At 40.1% G+C, this 18,431-nt stretch overlaps 1 protein-coding gene across 9 annotated transcripts in view; it reads left to right on the forward strand.

Annotated features, from left to right (window-relative positions):
- Cep70 (centrosomal protein 70) overlaps positions 1-18,431 on the forward strand; it is a 47,325-nt gene that overhangs the window by 19,737 nt on the left and 9,157 nt on the right. For all 9 annotated transcript variants that reach the window (XM_034484629.2, XM_076917756.1, XM_076917755.1 and 6 more), the window contains 7 exons: positions 3,446-3,615; positions 5,180-5,236; positions 6,887-6,971; positions 7,063-7,151; positions 9,931-10,005; positions 12,831-12,936; positions 17,952-18,122. In XM_034484629.2, the coding sequence (XP_034340520.1) occupies positions 3,446-3,615; positions 5,180-5,236; positions 6,887-6,971; positions 7,063-7,151; positions 9,931-10,005; positions 12,831-12,936; positions 17,952-18,122 (753 nt within the window). The remainder of the gene's footprint in view (positions 1-3,445; positions 3,616-5,179; positions 5,237-6,886; positions 6,972-7,062; positions 7,152-9,930; positions 10,006-12,830; positions 12,937-17,951; positions 18,123-18,431) is intronic.

Genomic DNA, 18,431 nt, shown 5'->3' on the forward strand with positions numbered 1-18,431 from the left:
AATAATATACATTTGAGAAAGATGTGTGTCTTCACAGTACAGGGAGACATGAATATCCATATGTAGAAAAATGAAACTAGATCCTTTTCTTTTACCCCATATAAAAATCAATTCAAAATGACTCAAAATCTTTCTGTAATACTTCAAATTGAGACTTTTAGGGAAAAAAAACCAGAGAAACCTCTTAAAAATATGGACATAGGCAGGGACTTTCTGAAAGGGCTCCAGTAGCTCATGGAATAATATCAAGAATCAAGAATTTAAAAGCCTCACCACAGGAAAGAAACCAAGCAACAGGGTAAAAAGACAAGCAGTAGGAGGGGAGGAAACTACACTAGCTGTGAATGACTATGTAGAATATATAAAGGTGCAGGCAGCAGTGGAGTGGTATCACATGCCCTCAATCCCAGCCTTCGGGAGGCAGAGGTAGGAGGATCTCTGAGTTCCAGGCCAGTCTGCCTGAACTACATAGTTAGCTCTAGGTCAGCCAGGACTATACAGAGAAACCTCGCCTAAAAAACAAACAACCAAAAAATCCAAACACAGTCAGTTGATAAATAGGCTAAGTAATGAGTAGACTTTTCTCAAAAGATTGAAGTACTAGTGACTCATAAATAGACAAATCATGGTCAATACCCGGAGCCACCAGGGAAATGCAAATAAGTAAAACCACATTGAGATCGTATTTTACCCTAGTCAGAATGCCAGTCGTCAAGAAATCAAGTAACAAGTGATAATGAAGATTTGGGAAAAAAGAACCTTTACAAAAGGGAATAGAAATTAAATTAGTTCAACCACTGTAGACATTAATGTGGAGGGTCCTCAAAAAAATAAAAATAAACTACCATATGATCCAGTTATACTCTTCCTGGGTATACTCCAGAGACCGTAGGCTAACGTACCACAGACACTTGTACGTCTGTGCTTACTGCAGTGTGCATACGTGTGTGCATGCATGCATGTCTTAAAAGTTGAAGCCAGACTGGGGAAATAAACAGTGGGGAAGAAAAGATACGAAGGTCCACGGGTGAGCATTGTCAGAATACATGATACACAAAAATACTCTTATGAATCTTATCACTGTTTAATGAATATATGCCAAGAACAATATCAACCCCAATGATTCCTTCTAGGTTTTGGCTAACTTACACACTGGCATCTTCGTCACTCAGCTGCTGAGGTCATGCCCGGTTTCACGGAGGGCCAAGGCAAAGGATGGAGTACTGTATAATTCCTGGTCACTAGAAGAGGGTATATTACCAGCAACTAAGACTATTACCCCTTTGAGGGTTGCTGATTTTCAATAAATTTGACACCTTGGACAAATGACCATGTACTTGGCCATGGATGTTTTGTTTTAAAAGTGACATCTGTTTTATAAACCTAAGGCACATACTGATTACTCCTGGTTATGGACCTATTCTGGATTGATAGTCTCCCGCGTTGCCTGGATGTCTCAACTGACTACATCATTTGCAATCCATAGATCATTTTACATTTTTAAATTTTCTTTAATTTTTTTTATTTTTTATTGGATATTTTACTTATATTTCAGATATTACCCCGTTTCCCCATTTTCCCTCCCACCCAGGAACCCCCAATCCCATCCCCTTCCTCCTGCTTCTATGAGGATGTGCCTCCACCCACCTCCCCACTCTCAAATTCTCCCACACTGGGTCATCCAGCCTTCAGGGGACCACGGACCTCTTCTCCCACCTATGCCCGACAAGGCCATCCTCCTCTACATATACAGCTATGTGTCTCTCCCTATGTGCTCCCAGGCTGGTGGTTTAGACCCTGGGAGCTCTGGTTGGTTGGTATTGTTGCACTCCCCATGGGGCCACAAACTCTTTCAGCTCCTTCAGTCTTCTCTCTAACTCCTCCATTGGGAACCCCATGATCAGTTCAATGATTAGCTGTGAGCATCTGCCTCTGTATATGTCAGGCTCTGCAGACCTCTAAGGAGACAGCTATATCAGGCTCCTGTCAGCATGCACTTCCTGGCATCCACATCAGCATCTACCTTTGGTGACTGCACATGGGATGGATACCCAATAATAACAAAAACAATGAAAAGCCCACATACACTTGGAAACTGAACAACGCTCTGCCCAATGATGACTTGGTCAAGGAAGAAATAAAGAAAGAAATTAAAGACTTTTTAGAATTTAATGAAAATGAAGTCTCGTCATACCAAAACTTATGGGACACAAAGAAAGCAGTGCTAAGTGCCTACAAAAGGCTCTAAGTGCCTACAAAAAAAAAAAAAAAAAAAAAAAAAAAAAAAAACTGGAGAGAGCACACACTAGCAACTTGACAGCACACCTGAAAGCTCTAGAACAAAAAGAAGCAAATACACCCAAGAGGAGTAGATGTCAGGAAATAATCAAACTCAGGGCTGAAATCAACCAAGCAGAAACAAAAAGAACTCTACAAGATATCAACAAAACCAGGAGCTGGTTCTTTGAGAAAATCAACAGGATAGATAAACCCTTTGCCAGACTAACCAGAGGGCACAGACAGTATCCAAATTAATAAAATCAGAACTGAAAAGGGAGACAACAGGAACTAAGGAAATTCAAAAAATCATCAGATCCTACTACAAAAGTCTATACTCAACAAAACTGGAAAATCTGGATGAAATGGACAATTTTCTAGACAGATACCAGGTACCAAAGGTAGATTAGGAGCAGATAACCCATCTAAACAGTCCCATAATCCCTAAAGAAATAGCAGCAGTCATTAAAAGTCTCCCAACCAAAAAAAGCCCAGGATCAGATGGTTTTAGTGCAGAATTCTATCAGACCTTCAAGGAAAACCTAAAAATATTTTTAATATGTAAGTTTCTTCCTGATTATTGTTTTTTATTTTTTTATTTTTATTTATTTTTATTTTTTTGTTTTTTCAAGACAGGGCTTCTCTGTGTAGTCCTAGCTGTCCTGGAACTCACTCTGTAGACCAGGCTGGCCTCGAACTCAGAAATCTGCCTGCCTCTGCCTCCCAAGTGCTGGGACTAAAGCCGTGCGCCACCACTGCCCGGCTCTGATTATTGTTTTTATCTAAACCTAGATATAAGGTAGGCATAGTAGTACACAAAACCCTAGCAATCAGAGGCTGATAGAACAGTGTGCAGGATGGAAGCCAGCCTGGACTACATAGAGACTTGGTCTCATAAAACTATTAAAATAATAAATTATATTGGCTTCATTTAGATTCTTAAAACCCTTATTGATTATTTAACCTTGAACGCATGTAGTCAACATAGTTCCCTTCTTTTATACATTTTCACATTTGTGACATTAATATTTCTTGCATCAATTTTAAGCAGGCTTGATGCTACTAACTGAATGGAACAGCTTGGTGGAGATGGTGACACAGGTGTAACGAGACAGTATGTCCTACATGTATGTCTCATCATAATTATGCTTTTACAATGTTCTTACAGATGAAGTGCCAGCATTATAAGAAAAACCAAATGGAGCAAGAGGAGACCATTGCCTCTTTGAAAAAGGAGATCCACAGATTTGCCAGAGAGGAGGAAGAGCGTGTTGTCACTCAAAAGAGAGTGTTTGCCCATCTCTGCAGAAGAGTTCCCCATTCAGTCTTGGATAAACAGTAATGCCTAGTACATAGGATGATAATGGAACTAGGTTGATTTTTTTTTTTCAGCTAATTTTTTTCTTGATGGTGGTTAGATCTTTTCCTATAGAAATCGCCTTTTCTCCTTTTTTTCTAGTTTATCATTTTGTTTATGTGTATTTGTGTGTGGATTTGTATTGTGCGTGTATGTGTACATGCATGTGTGTGTGCACATCTTGAGTGTGTGTGTATGTATGTGTGTGTATGTATATGTATACATATATACACATATATGTATGCAGAGATTAGAAGGTGGTGTTGGATCCCCTGGAACTAGGATTCCAGACAGTTGTGAGCTGCCATATGGTGAGCTGGAATCAAAGTCAGGTCCCAGGTAAGACAAGCAAATTCCCTTAACCACTGAGCCTTGGGCAGATATTTCTTTCTTTCTTTCTTTTTTTTTTGGGGGGGGTTTGTTTTTGTTTTTGTTTTTGTTTTTGTTTTTTGTTTTGTTTTGTTTTTCGAGACAGGGTTTCTCTGTGTAGTCCTGGCTGTCCTGGAACTCACTCTGTAGACCAGGCTGTTCTCGAACTCAGAAATCCACCTGCCTCTGCCTCCCAAGTGCTGGGATTAAAGGCGTGCGCCACCACTGCCCGGCAGGACAGATATTTCTGAGCGAGACTGCCAGAGATAGATTGTTGGGACAGGAAGAATATATGTTTAATAAGTGAGACATGCTTACAAATATATTAACTGAAGTTTGTATTATTTATGTATATACATACACACACATACATATATATATGGGGCTCAGTATAATACTTGTTTCTGGCAAGAATTATTAAAACATTTTAAGTTTGCCAAGCAATCTGTGCTAAAGAATTGCTTTTTAGTAATGTTTAGTAATGTGTATGTATGCATGTATGTGGGTACATGTGCTTGTGAGCAGGTTTCCAAAGCCATTGGAAACCTCCAGGGCTGGAGCTACAGCTGACTTTGTACTACCCTATGTGTGCCGAGAACTGAAATTGGGTCTTCTGCAAGAGTAGTATACACTTTAAAATTTTTTTAGGCCTGGAGGGATGGCTCAGAGGTTGGGAGTCCTTGGTATTCTTGCAGAGAACCTGGGTTCTATTCCCACCACCCACATAGTGGCTCACAATCGCCTGTAACTCTGGCTCCAGGGGATCAGCTGTCTTCTTCTGGGTTCCACAGACACTTGAACACAAGTTGTACATACACACATATAAATAAGTAAGTCTTAGAGAAAAGGTTAAAATTTTTTTCTGTGTCTGAGTGTTTTGCCTATATGTGTGTTTGTGTGTACCACATGTGAGCCTGCACCTGTGGAGTTGAGAAGACAGCGTTGGCTTTCTTAGAACTGCAAGCATGGATGATTGTGAGCCACTGTGTAGTTAGAAATCAGACCTGGGTCCTCTGAAAGAGCCCCAGATCTCTCAAGCCCTGCAGTGCCCTCTCTTACGTGCTAAGCCATCTCTCCATCCCCAGTCTGTATTTTCATCTTTGTAATTTGGAATTACGTAGAAAGTTTAGTAAATATACCTTTTGAAAATAACTGAACATATTTTTTGTTTTCTAGATTGCTTTGTCTAATTGATTACTATGAATGTAAACTTAGAAAACTTCATATGCAAAGGTATAAATAATATAATTTTTTATATTTTTATAATTATACATTAAGTTTTTGTAGCTTTTGAGAATTTGTGATATAGAAGTCTTTATATAATTATTAAGTTCTTTTCCAAATATATTTTTTATTCTGTGATAATTTGATATCTTTATACAGAATATTTCAAAAATATTTATCACCCATTTCTCTCCCCCCGCCCCCAAATTCTGGGTTCCCCATCACATCTTCCTCATAGATTCATGTTGAAATTCTTTTAATAAAGGTCTATAAGACTGTATTTTACTGCTTAGGTTAGAATGTACTGTATTTACATGAAACAAAAGTATATTTCCTTTTATTTTGTTGAAGCATTGTTTTGTATCCACTGGATGATAGTACATTCATGAAGTATATGGACATACAGTGCATTGGCTGTGGGGCAAAGTAAACACTGTTATGTGAATTTAAATGCTAAAGATAGAATGTCAGTGAAAAATCAGGCATATAGCTGGATGTGGTAGTTCATCTGTAATCCTAGCTCTCTGTAGGCTGAGGTAGCCAAGAGCATACCCACAAGTATGAAGCCAGCCTCGGCTACATAGTGAATTCCCAGGTGGCTTGAGAGCTGTTCTGATAGGCCCATGGGAAGATTACATGAACACCATGTAAGTGTAAGGCACAGTGGTGTGTACTGTCCCTGTGAGGCAGAGGACAGTGGATGGGCAGTGGAGAGAAGTGAGCATGCCCTGTCCCTGTGAGGCAGAGGGTGGTGGATGGGCAGTGGAGAGAAGTGAGCATGCCCTGTCCCTGTGAGGCAGAGGGTGGTGGATGGGTAGAGGAGAGAGGTGAGCATGCCCTGTCCCTGTGAGGCAGAGGAAGGTGTATGGCCAGTGGAGAGAGGTGAGCATGCCCTGTCCCTGTGAGGCAGAGGAAGGTGTATGGGCAGTGGAGAGAGGTGAGCATGCCCTGTCCCTGTGAGGCAGAGGATGGTGGATGGGTAGAGGAGAGAGGTGAGCATGCCCAAGTCCCTGTGAGGCAGAGGAAGGTGTATGGGCAGAGGAGAGGTGTGAGCATGCGCTGTCACTGAGGCAGAGGGTGGTGGATGGGTAGAGGAGAGAGGTGAGCTGGAAGGGAGTCCGAGGCTCTGCACACAGACGGTAGTTTTCAAAGGTGAAATGAAGGATTGTCCAGTTAAATGAATACACTAGCAGGAAAGTGAGCACCTTTAGGAATGACCAGTAATCTCAGAAGTTTGAAGCACAGGGTAATTGAGGTGTGCTGTGCACTGTGCAGTTAGCCACTTACGCTCTACAGTTTTTCTTTAGACTTTTTTTTTATGACTTGAAAGTACCGAAAGGAATAAACAGTATGTGTACAGTGTATTTTCAAAAAGACCAGGAAATGTTCCATTTGTATTTTGTTTCTTCAAGTATTTTTCATCTCCTCTTGTGTCCCGTGACAAAGTTTTCTGGTTTGCACACATTCTAAGAGTTAGTAAACAGACCACTCTTAAGATTAGATAGTTGCTGTGATGTGATACTATTCTTTGTAGAAAAAGTGGGCACTTGGGATTTCCATGTGTAAGTTATTAAGCTCTTGCTAAATTGGTTTCAGTTAGCTACATGTTCTCTTTAAGGACAGAGGTCCACAAGATGCAGGGTGTTTGTCTTTCCACAGGCAGAGTGAGGAAGACGACAGTCAGTCAGAAGACAAAGACTACATAAACCTGGGTCCCTCGTCAAATTATAAAGGCGTTCTGATGGTACGGAGACCAGAGAACTGACAAATACCTTTTCATAAAGCAAAATAATCCCCTAGGAGAGTTACTTATTTTACTGTGAAATGCATTGCAGTCATTACAGAAGCAACTCAAGGAATCAAAATCCAAGATCGATGTGCTGGTAGGTGAAAAGCTGAACCTCCAGAAAGATCTGGAAAACAGGTGAGAAAAGCTTTTAGAATGTTAGACGAATCATTCTTGCCCCTTTCTCTAACACTGAACCCAGGTGCCTGACATCCCTGTGCTCCTTTTGACTAGTTGTATTTCATGGCAAATGGTGAATGGAATAAGAATCCGTAGGCAAGCAAGGGAAGTGAGAAAATAGGAATCCATGTTGAGGATAAAATTGGCTAAGAACTTTGAGGAGATTCAGGGTTTTGTTTTCTGTGTTTGTGTTTATATGTGGGTGTAAGTATGTATGCAGTTGAGTGTGCACTCCTGAGCTGTCTAGCTTGTTTTATGAGACAGAATTGCTCCTCAAGACCTGATGGGAGCTTGCTAATTAGACTAGGCTGCCCTGCCAATGAACCCTAGGGATCTGCCTGTCTCTGCCACCCCTTCCCAGTGCTGGGATTATAAGTGTGTACCTCCATGCCTTTTTAGTAGATTCTTGGGTTTAAACTCAGGTCTTCATGTTTGCATGGCGAGCATTTTACCAGACTTAGCTGTCTCTCCAAGCCCAGTCTTTGTTTAGTTCTTCTTTTAAAATTCACTATAGTGAGGGCCGGAGAGTTTGTTCATCTGGAAAACTGCTGTGCAAGCATGTGAGAACTTGAGTTCAGATCTTCAGCACTCTTGTGAAAAGGCAAATTGTAGCAACATATACCTGTAAGTGCAGCATTGGGTGAAGGAGTGAAGACTGACAGATTCCTGGAGCTCATTGGCTGGCCAGCCAGCCTAGCCAATTGGTGGACACTATGTCCAGTGAGGGAACATATCTCAAAAATAACATAGACAGTGTTGAAATGTGATACCAGATGCCATCTCTGATCTTCACACATATTCACACACATGTGCATGTGTACACAAATGCACACATTCTCTTCTTCATACAAACACATACATATACTGTACACACATAAAGCTAGCTATAGTCTTATGTGGTCGATGCACAGTATACGCAGTTTGAAGGTGTTGCTACACACTGACCTCTGTGACCAGTCACCACTGAGAACATCATCCTCAGGGTTTGCTTTGTGTGTATGTAGTTTTATCCTTATACCCTTATCTTTACCACGATCTCTGATGTGTTTTGTTGTTCCTAGTTATTATATACATGGATCACAGTATTTCTTGTTTGTCTTTGTAACTTCACATAACATTTTTAATTTTTAAAATTATAAATTGACAAATTGTAGTTGTCATGGAGTACAGAGCTATGTGATTTAGGAATATAGTGTGGAATACTTACATCAAACTAATTAACATCTATTACTTCAAATGCTTACTATTTTTGAGGTGAAAACATTTGAATTTTAGGACTTAATGATTTTTAAATGTGTACTCTTATGATTACTTTCTGTAACACATTCAATTTCAGTGGGTTTTCATTCCAAAATTACTTTTAGCTGTTTTTTTCTTAACCTTGTGTTATAGGAGCAAAAAGGTCAGTTGTTTTTGTTACAGGAAATAGGCAGCATAGTTATAAAAAATACTACTTGTTAGTGGTGTGTTACCTGGAGTGAACATTGATAAAGCTTTATTTTTACTCAATAATTTTTATTGTAAGTCAGACCTTTTCCCAGGTTTGGAGATAAAACAATGACCAAAACAGATCCCCTGTTCTGAAAGACTTGTACTTTAATGAAAAAAGGTTATGCAGTGGCCTCCATAGCGTAAAGTCTGGAAACTTGCTGTGGACCATAGAAAGATGGGGTAAGAACTTAAAGCATGTTTGGGAACCATGAAGTACATGTTGAGGACAGCAGTGACCTGACGTGTGAGAGAGAGACATAGTGATGTTAATGAGGTGTCATAGCTAGGGTTTCTCTGGCCGTGACCAAACACATGACATGACCAAAAGCAGTTTAGGGAGGTATTTTTATGTATTTCACCTTACTGCGTAGAGTTTATCATCCAAGAAAATCAGGGGAAGAGCCTGGGATGGGGTCTGAAGCAGGCCATGGAACTCTATGCTTAGTGGTTTGTTCTCACAGCTTGCTCAGACTGCTTTCTTACACCATCTAGGAGCTCAGGCTCAAGTGTGGGCTCGCCCCTTCCACGTAATCATTAATCAAGACAGTGCTGCAAAGTCTTGCCTGCAGGCCAGTTTTATTGAGGTGATTTTGTTTGTTTGTGCACACCTTTAACTGCAACACTTGAGAGGCAGAGGTAGGTGGATCTCTTGAGTTCAAGGCCAGCCTGGTCTACAGATTAAGTTCTAGGACAACCAGGGCTGCACAAAGAAACCATGTTTCAAAAAAGCAAAAAAAGATTTCATCTTTCCAGATAGCTTGTGTCAAGTTGACAAAAACCAAACAGCACAGAAGAAAACATGTTTTATTGTAGAAAAGGTTTAGATACGTTAATATGGAACTATTAACAAACTGGATGATTATACAGAAACAAGTTATATATTATCCCAAAAGTGAATAACAACTTTAAATAAGGAATTATACAGAATGAAATCAAAATGCCTAGTAAACACCTAAGAATTAGGATTTAATGAGGGGCTGGAGAGACGCTCAGCAGATGAGAGCATTGTTTCCCAGAGGTCTGAGAGGCCCAGCACTCACATGGTGGCTCATAACCATCTGGACTCCAGTTCTAGCACCAAGCACACAAGTGATCACAGATATATATTCAGGCAAAACACCCATACACATAAAATTTAATTAAAAATAATATAATGTTTATTGATAATAAGATAATCTTTTATTTATTATTTGGTACATGTTTTTAATCTCAATAAATTTATGTATTCATCATGATTTCTCTACAGGCCCACAGAACATGAATTAAGACTTTACAAACAACAAGTGAAGAAACTGGAAAAAACCCTTAAGAAAAACATAAAGTAACTACATTTTCTTAGACTTTCTGCTTATAGTTGGGTCCTATGTTTTATCATTTTTTTTTTCATCAGTTGTTATGTATTATCCTTGGCTTGGAATTGCCAGGCTGAGTGGGGATGTGACATTGGAAGTGATTTTGAACTAAACATGCTAACGTCAACCTATAAATCCCAGCACTGTGAAGTATGGGCAGTCGGATCACACATGTGTGGGTAACCTGGGCTATATAGCAAAGCTCTGTCTAAAAAAACCAAACCCCAAAGAAAACAACGGAAAAGGAGGTATTTCTGATTCTAACAGTTTAAAAGCAATTTGGATTTGACTTTGTTTTTATTTTATATGTTCTTGAGAATTTCATGCATTCATATAATATGATCATATATATAATTTCCCCTCTACAACTTCCCTCTCCCATAACATGTCCCCCAAACAACTTTGTTATTTTATTTTTAAATAACATGCCAAATCCATTGGGTGCTACTGGTATGTGTATGGATTTGGTACTCTACCAAAGCACGGGGATCTTGTTGGTGTCTATATCCTCAGAAGGAATGATTCTCCCAGAAATGTAATAGCACTGAGAGGTGGGCCCTGGAATCTTCTCATCTGTCTATGCTGGAATCTCGTCTGGCTTAACTTTATAACCAGGAGATCTCTTTTCCAAAGATCAGCAGGAGTCTGGGGGGACTATGAAAAAGAACTGATAGAAATAGAGATCTCCCCATTAATAGGCAAGAAATGAGGTAAATAATGCCCCAAATGATAGCCTTTTGTTGGGTAGGGGGTTCAGAGAAAAGGGAAGGCACACATTGGGTTCCTTTGTTGCTGAGGAAATTGATTTGACTTTCTTCCACTGTAAAGACTTCTCAGAACTCCTCAAGCTGGATTGATCCTGGAAACTCTCATTGATTGGGAAGGCATCTAATTTCCCAGTTATCACCTCTAAAAATAGAGAAGGGTCCTGGGGGAGGCATTTGTCTCTGAGAGCATTCTCACCTGAATGACGTTCCTGCCTGTCTCTTACATATACCTAACTATCCTCGTTGTGTTTCTTGAGAATTCACCTGGACAGCTATCAGCAGTTTCCCAAGACATTTATCCTTTTGTCACTCCTTCTCCTGGTGCCTGTTATAAAAGACAAGCGAGGCAGCTTGGACCAGGTTATCCAATGTCTTGCCTGGTTCAACTACCAATTTTTGGAGATATATATATGGATGGCTAAGTTAGGTGATGTCTGCCTATGACCCTGTTTCTATATTACTAGTATATATTTTACAACCTCTTGAAATCTTTTGAAGAACATTGTGGAAGTCTTCTTTTCCTTTAGCATACTGTAGTCGGTTGGGCATAGTTTAAGGGCTTAATTGCTGACTTTCTGAGACCTCCTAGGCTGCAATAAAGGAGTTCCCTTAAATCCATTCATCTTTCTGCTCCCCAGGATTGAATTTAGGATTGAATCAGAACTGACTGTCTATCAGTGGGGATGCTGGGGGTATCGTTCTCTCCCTGGAAGTATAGAAACCACTGCCAGCATGGACATCCTATCTACCACTTCCCTCTCTGGAGATGTCAGTTTGTTCTGACAAACAGCATGTCAGGTCATAGGTCTTATTGTTCAGAGGCTGGGACATTGTGAACTTCAACAGAGCTCTCCAGGTGTCTGCTTTCTTTTAGTTTGTTCAGATAGAGAACAGGAGTTCCATGAACATAGATTGTCCCACATTCCCCTCTAGAGATTGGTTTAATTGAAAACATCTTTTGTGGAAGGAAAGGAGACAGCGTACTGTGGCTGGCTACCTGGGGACAGCATTTCCACATTAGGGGAGGGGTCTGGTCTGTCTAACAGACTGCAGATTGGGGTCAAGTAGCCGGAAGACTTGAAGGGGTGAGACAATCATGTTGGGCAGTTCTTGAGTTTGGGAATTTGGATAATTCTTAGGAGGTTTAGACCTGGTCCAAAGTTCCTGGCTCTCTGACTTTTTTTTTTTTTTTTTTTTGATGAGAACATATCACAGCTGAAAATATAGGGGTCCATCACAGCCAAAGTACACGATTGGGCCAGTTCAGGGTGATCCTTCAAGTAAAAGAACAATTGAACATATGGTATCTTAGCCCATTTTTTTGTCTTGAGTGGGTGATGGTATTGTAATTTAAACTGTTTCTGGAGGCCAGGATTCTCAGTCACTTAGTGGGTATTCTAGCCAGGCCTGGTAGGGGGTGGGGTGAGGAATTCTATGACTCTAACAGTCAATCTTACTCCAGTATTTTAAGAGGCACAGGAGGGTTTGGCCAGGCAGTGGTGGTGCACGCCTTTAATCCCAGCACTTGGGAGACAGAGGCAGGCAGATTTCTGAGTTCGAGGCCAGCCTGGTCTACAGAATGAGTTACAGGACAGGCAGGACTACACAGAAAAACTCTGTCTCGAACCCCCCTCCCCCCCCAAAAAAAACCAGGCACAGAAGGGGAGAGTTTGACATGATCTTGGATAGGGTCAAATCCATCTTAAACAGCAGCAAAATAGGAGCATCCCATGAAGAGACGCTTCTCTGCCCTGTGCCTGGAAGGATGTCTCTGGTCTAGGAGATAGCTTGTATTTTTAGAGATTACTTCTAACTTGTGACCTATTAGAAGGAACTTTTTCAGTGACAGTGTGGCTTATATTTTACATCCATGCATATTTAAAGTTTGCACACATGCGCATGCACACATACAAGTAAAAAGACATAAGGTTTTGGGGAGGCCAGCTAGATCATTGGCTTAATCATTTTAGACTACTAAAATGCTAAGAAAGCATTTTTATTACCTTAGTTTTTTTTTTTTCCTTTAGATTACAAGATCTTATTGGTCAAAAAAAGTCTGATGACATGGAGAAAAAAGATGAGCCCAGCAAAGACAACCATCAGCAGGCTCTGGTCGACCAGAGATACTTTCAGGTACTGACTGGCTGGTGAGAAGGCTGGTGTGTGTGTGGCGCTTCTTGGTTTGAATTGCAGTGTAATGCGTTATCCCTTTATAAGGAATGTTTGTACAGACAACTCTTGGTATCTGTGAGTGGCTGGTTCCGTGATACTTACTGATGCCCAAGTCTGCAAAACCCTCATATAGTGGCATCGTGTTGTGACTTGAACGTCAGGTGTCCCCTGTAGGTTCATGTCTTTGACCATTAGATTTCCATCCATTTAGAAAGGAACCTTTAGGAGGTGAAGCCATGCTGGAGGAAGTGAGTCACGGGGATCAGGCCGTGTTGGATAGCTTGGCCCCATTTCTTGTTTACTCTTTACTTCAAGTGTGGATGCAGTGTCATCTGCTAGTCCCCAGCTCTTGCCACCATGCCACCATGCCTGCTGCTGTGCCTTTCCTGCCAGCATGGATTACAGCTCTATAACTGTGAGCCAAAAACCAACCCTTGCTCCCTTAAGTTGATTTTTTAAGGGTATTTCACCACAGCAACAGAAAACTAAGACACACACACAGTATTTTCCTGTAACCCACCTACATCTTCTTTATAGTAATGACCGTACAGCATAAACACTGTATAACTCCGTCACATAAGATTTTCATGGTTCTTTACTCTCCCTGTTTAAGCTATTTGCCCCTTTATTGTTCTGGTTGTTTGTACTGTTATTATATAAGTAAATCTTCAGGTCTTCGGCTTTGATTTAGCTAAAACTATTTGGTATGAAAATTAACCTTACTGTTGATTGAATAGATGAATAATTAAACCTAGTCGTTTATTGAATGAAGTGGGTTTGCACCTACACATTTTTGTTCCCCATAGATTTGTCTTTTTTTCTCATTTCTCTTTTTCTTTCTCATGCCTTTTTTCATTCTTTCCCCCTCTCTCTTTTTTCTTTCTTCCTTCTTTCTTCCTTCCCTCCTTCTATCCCTCTCTCCTTCCCTCTCTCCCTCCCTCCCCCTTCCCTTCCTTCCTTTCTTCTTTTCCTTCTTTCCTTCCTTTGAGGCTGACCTCAAATTCATAGAAATCTACCTGCCTCTGTCTCCTGAGTGCTGGAATCAAAGGCATGCCCCACCAACCAGCCATAGGGCTTTAAATTTTGAATTAATTAATTAATTATGAACAGGTTGTATTTTTAAAGTCCTTTAATCCTTCATGTCAATTATCAGAGGAGAATTATGTGCTTCCCTGTCAGGGCTGAGCGTGTGCCTTTGATAAGCTGCATTTCCCATCTGTCTTTGTCTTACTCTGTTATGCTTGTACTGCTTGCCCTCTGTGCACATTGGATTTTGCAGTCTTATACTTGACCATCCCCCCCCATTCAGTGACATGACACTTCTGTCAGACATTACCTCTGCTAACGCACACATTGACTTCTAGATTCTGTAGCCTGTCCCGTTCTGTCACGGCTTCCATTGCTGTTCGGCAGTTTTATGGTACGTTTTTATACTATTGGAGTATATTAAATTTTTTTGCATGGATATATTTGATCACATTTGGTCTTCTGGATCAACACTTATTAAAGTAAAATCCCATTGGGATGAATTGAAATATTATTGATTTTATTAATTAATATTTGGAAAAATGATAGTTTACAGTTTTAAATCATTCCCATTCAGAACATATCTCTAATCTGGGGGATCTTTTATAGCCTTCCATAAAGTTTTGTATTGAAGACCCCCAAACTTGGGAGACCCTTACTCAAGTCTCAGGAAATCACGACCACCCCAAAAAACCACAAGAAACCATACCTGGATGCAATCAGCAGAGGTTTATTGGGGAGAGTTGGCTAGCCAAGGTCAAAAACTGCTCGTCCACGCAGGAACAGGCTTTTGACAAAAGGCCAGCAAGCTGAGGGGTTTTTTATATATAGCATGGGGTGGGGAAAGGAAGGAATTTTCGCACGGTTACACATGATTGGTTGCATTTTTGCGCGGTTACACATGATTGGTTGTTTTACAAATTTTGAACATCAGCAGGCTGTAACACTGGGAAAACCTCAAGGGGGGGGGGTAACCAAGAACAGTGGAACATTTCAGAGGAACTCACCCTAAATGATTTAGAGTCATGTGAAAATCACTCTGCACACTCATTCTTCTCAAGAATGTAGTTTTTCCATGTCACTGTGCCCTACCTTGTCATTACCAACTATTTCAGGTTAACTATTTCTCACTTGCTATAGCCCCACCCTGAGGCTTGAGGAATTTTAATCCAGCAAGTGTCCTCTGATTCAGGGATAATGCCCTCCACCCTGAAGGTGTCCCGGGGCAATGAAAGCCTGAAATCTTACATCCAGTTCTGCTTTCTGGAACTTGCATTCTTTTGCTCAGGTTTAGTGTAAAGAAAAAGCCTATATATATTTCATAAAATGGTCTTTATAATTTTTCACTCTACAGTATATTATAAATTTAGCTCATATGTATTTCTTGTCAGATCTTATTTTCTAAGTCTTTAATGACTTTCATTTTTCTTGTGCCACAAGGATCTTATTCACAAGAGAAAAAAATTCCGAAGTCCTTAGGAAATTCATCTTAATTTTTCCTGTTCTCTGGTTACTTTTTAAATGCTTTAAAAAAAAAAAAAAAAAAAAAAAAACCACAGGGTGTTTACTAGTATCCATGAACTTCCTGAATGACTTAAATTTACTGTTTCTTTTTTTAAAAATTTCTTTTTTTTTTTTTTTTTTTTTTTTGGTTTTTTAAGACAGGGTTTCTCTGTGTAGCTTTGGCTGTCCTAGAACTCACTCTGTAGACCAGGCTGGCCTCCAACTCAGAAATCCGCCTGCCTCTGCCTCCCAAGTGCTGGGATTAAAGGCATGCACCACCACTGCCTGGCCTGTGTTTTGTTTTTTTAAGTACCATGCAGGGCACATATTTGCTTATGAAATGCTGGAGACAGGAGGACAGGTAGGACCTAAACTCAGGACATGTGGCAGAAGCCTCATTAAACACTTTCTAACAGGCTCTGGAGTCACTTGAAGAGCTAAAATGAGAGAGAAAGCAAACAAGATAGAAAGAATGATCGTTCCTACTTGTCTTTGGGTGATGTATAATTTAGTACTTGTGACAACTAGAGAGAGAATTAAAGTCAAATTGTATACATAATAAGATATTTAAAATTCAGTGCAATTATCAGTGATATTAAGTTGTCAGTTGTCCTCAGTGTGACAGTGGTGTTAGGTTTTGTGGCGTATGCCAGCTTTTAAAGGATGCACTTTTTTTTGTTGCATTGTTTCTTCTGGTCCCTAATAAGTTTGGCATTTCCAGGAGTGGCAGCAAAGAGTAGATGGTGGGAAAGAAGAGAGAATGACAATGGCTTCCCCTCTTTCTTGTGCTGACATATTACAGTACTGGTGCCCATGGTGGAGCTGCCGTCTAAATACAGCTTTTTTTTTTTTTCATGCAATATGTGTGTGTACGTGTACACATTGATATTTTTCCTTTCTGCTAACTAGGGTGCATTTTTACAGGGCAGTGCATTTTACAGCTGATTCTTATGACCTCTTGTTCTCCCATCTTTAAGAGGATGGCTGTGGTCCTCCACCCATAGACACTTACTTTTCTTGAAAGTAAAGCTTATCTTTCTCCCAACATTTCTAGTTGGCCTGGGTGTATTTTTATCCTACCAAAAGAAAAAGGGGTAGATTTCTCTTGCTTATCATTTTCGTCTCGGTTGTGATGTTCATGTATGACTCAGTTCATCTTTGCTGTGTGACAGACATCCTCTAAAACTTAGTGTGACTGACAGTAAAATCCTTTAACAGTGTCATGTGTGGACAGTAGTGTTGGCTATTACTGCTCTGCTATTATTCTGCTAATATTGGCCATAAGTTAATGGTGAGTCTTTTAGAGCTGCTCTTCTTGTGGCAGTTGAGTGAATTTCTGTCTCAGGGATGGGGATGGATGGGCCTGTGTAGTTCTGCTTGGACTTGGCCATGGGACATGGCAGCAGAGTGCAAAGAGAAAACAAAACCAAACCAGTGCTCTAGACCTCTTAAGAATTTGTTTGTTTTTTGTTTGTAAATTCTGTGGCTCAAAGCAAGACCAGCCGATATTCAGAGAGGGAAAAGTCTGTATTTTGATGGGAGAACCTGCAAATCATGGTACACATACAGAGCAAGGAGAAGAAATAGCTGCAGTCATGTTGTAAATAACCTCAGAGTGTGTGTACATGTCTAAACATGGCGTGAACTGTCAAAAAGCTGCTCTGTGGTCTTCTGAAGCTCAGGAAACATCGGCTCCCTCAGCCTCTCAGTTCACCCACTACTTTCCCCGTGTTTGGTGTCAGGAAAAGAGGATTGTCTTCTTCTTTTGGTTCATAACTTGGAGAAGAATATTTTTAATTAATTTATAGATGAGTTTATAATAGAATTGGAATGTTTAAATACTTATCAATGAACACAAAACAAAAACTTACAAACAAGCCTGAAAAGTCAGGTTCTCAGAGCACCTGTTTGCTGTAGCTTTCCCTGGACAAAAAACCACTGTGTTTTTCTGCTAGCTCTAGAAACCCTGTACAGACATTCTTGGAGAATCTTCCTTCTGTGAGGACTTACAGCAGTTATTAAGAATTGTTGGGCTGGCTTGCCAGGACTTCTCTATAGAGTGTGTAGGGCTTTGTTTGTAACTATCTTTACCTGAAATTTCAACTGAAATTGTGAAACAAATATAAAAGCCCCTTTAATACCATACTTAGCTTAAACGTGAGGAGACAGAAACATGGAGACTTAGGTAAGGATGCCTAGATGGTTATTATTCTGTGTGAATTATAATAGTAAATGACAGCTTTCAAACCTAATTAATTAATTTAAAAATTATTTAGTTTTCCTTAGAATTTATGTATTCATGTGACTGCATTCAATGAGACTGCATTGCCACAGTATTCACAGATGTCTGGAAATGATTTGTGACCACCTGACGCACTCCTTTTTCATACTTCGCTTTGTCAGATGCTGACAAACATCTTCGATACAAATACTGCCTGTGTTTACAGGTGCTGTGCAGCATCAATTCAATTGTTCACAGTCCACGAGCTCCAGTAATCATTTATAAGCAGAGCAAAGGAGGAGCCCCAAACTGCAGTAAAGATAGTGTTCAAGACTGTGGATTTGAACATCTTGTTCCTATCATAGAAATGTGGGCAGATGAACTGACATCCTTAAAGGTAAGTAGCTGACTATTCTTTATGTGTTTGGAAAATCTGTTGAGCTTGGCTTTTGTTGTTCCTTATAAAGCTAAAAACCCTCACTTTTCTAAAATGGGAATATTGCTGCTTTCATATTTTGTTCCGTTTGCTTTTGAAATAGTGTAACTGTATAGTTCTGGCTGGCCTGGAACTCTTTACATGGACCAATCTGGCCTTGAGCTCACAGATAACCACCTGCTTCTGACTCCTGAATGCAATAATTGAGGGCAGGATCCACTATGCTTGACTTTACATATTTCTAATCCTGTAAATTTGTTGTTTTGATGA

This window comes from Arvicanthis niloticus, chromosome 21 (assembly GCF_011762505.2).
Source record: "Arvicanthis niloticus isolate mArvNil1 chromosome 21, mArvNil1.pat.X, whole genome shotgun sequence".
Lineage (NCBI taxonomy): Eukaryota > Metazoa > Chordata > Mammalia > Rodentia > Muridae > Arvicanthis > Arvicanthis niloticus.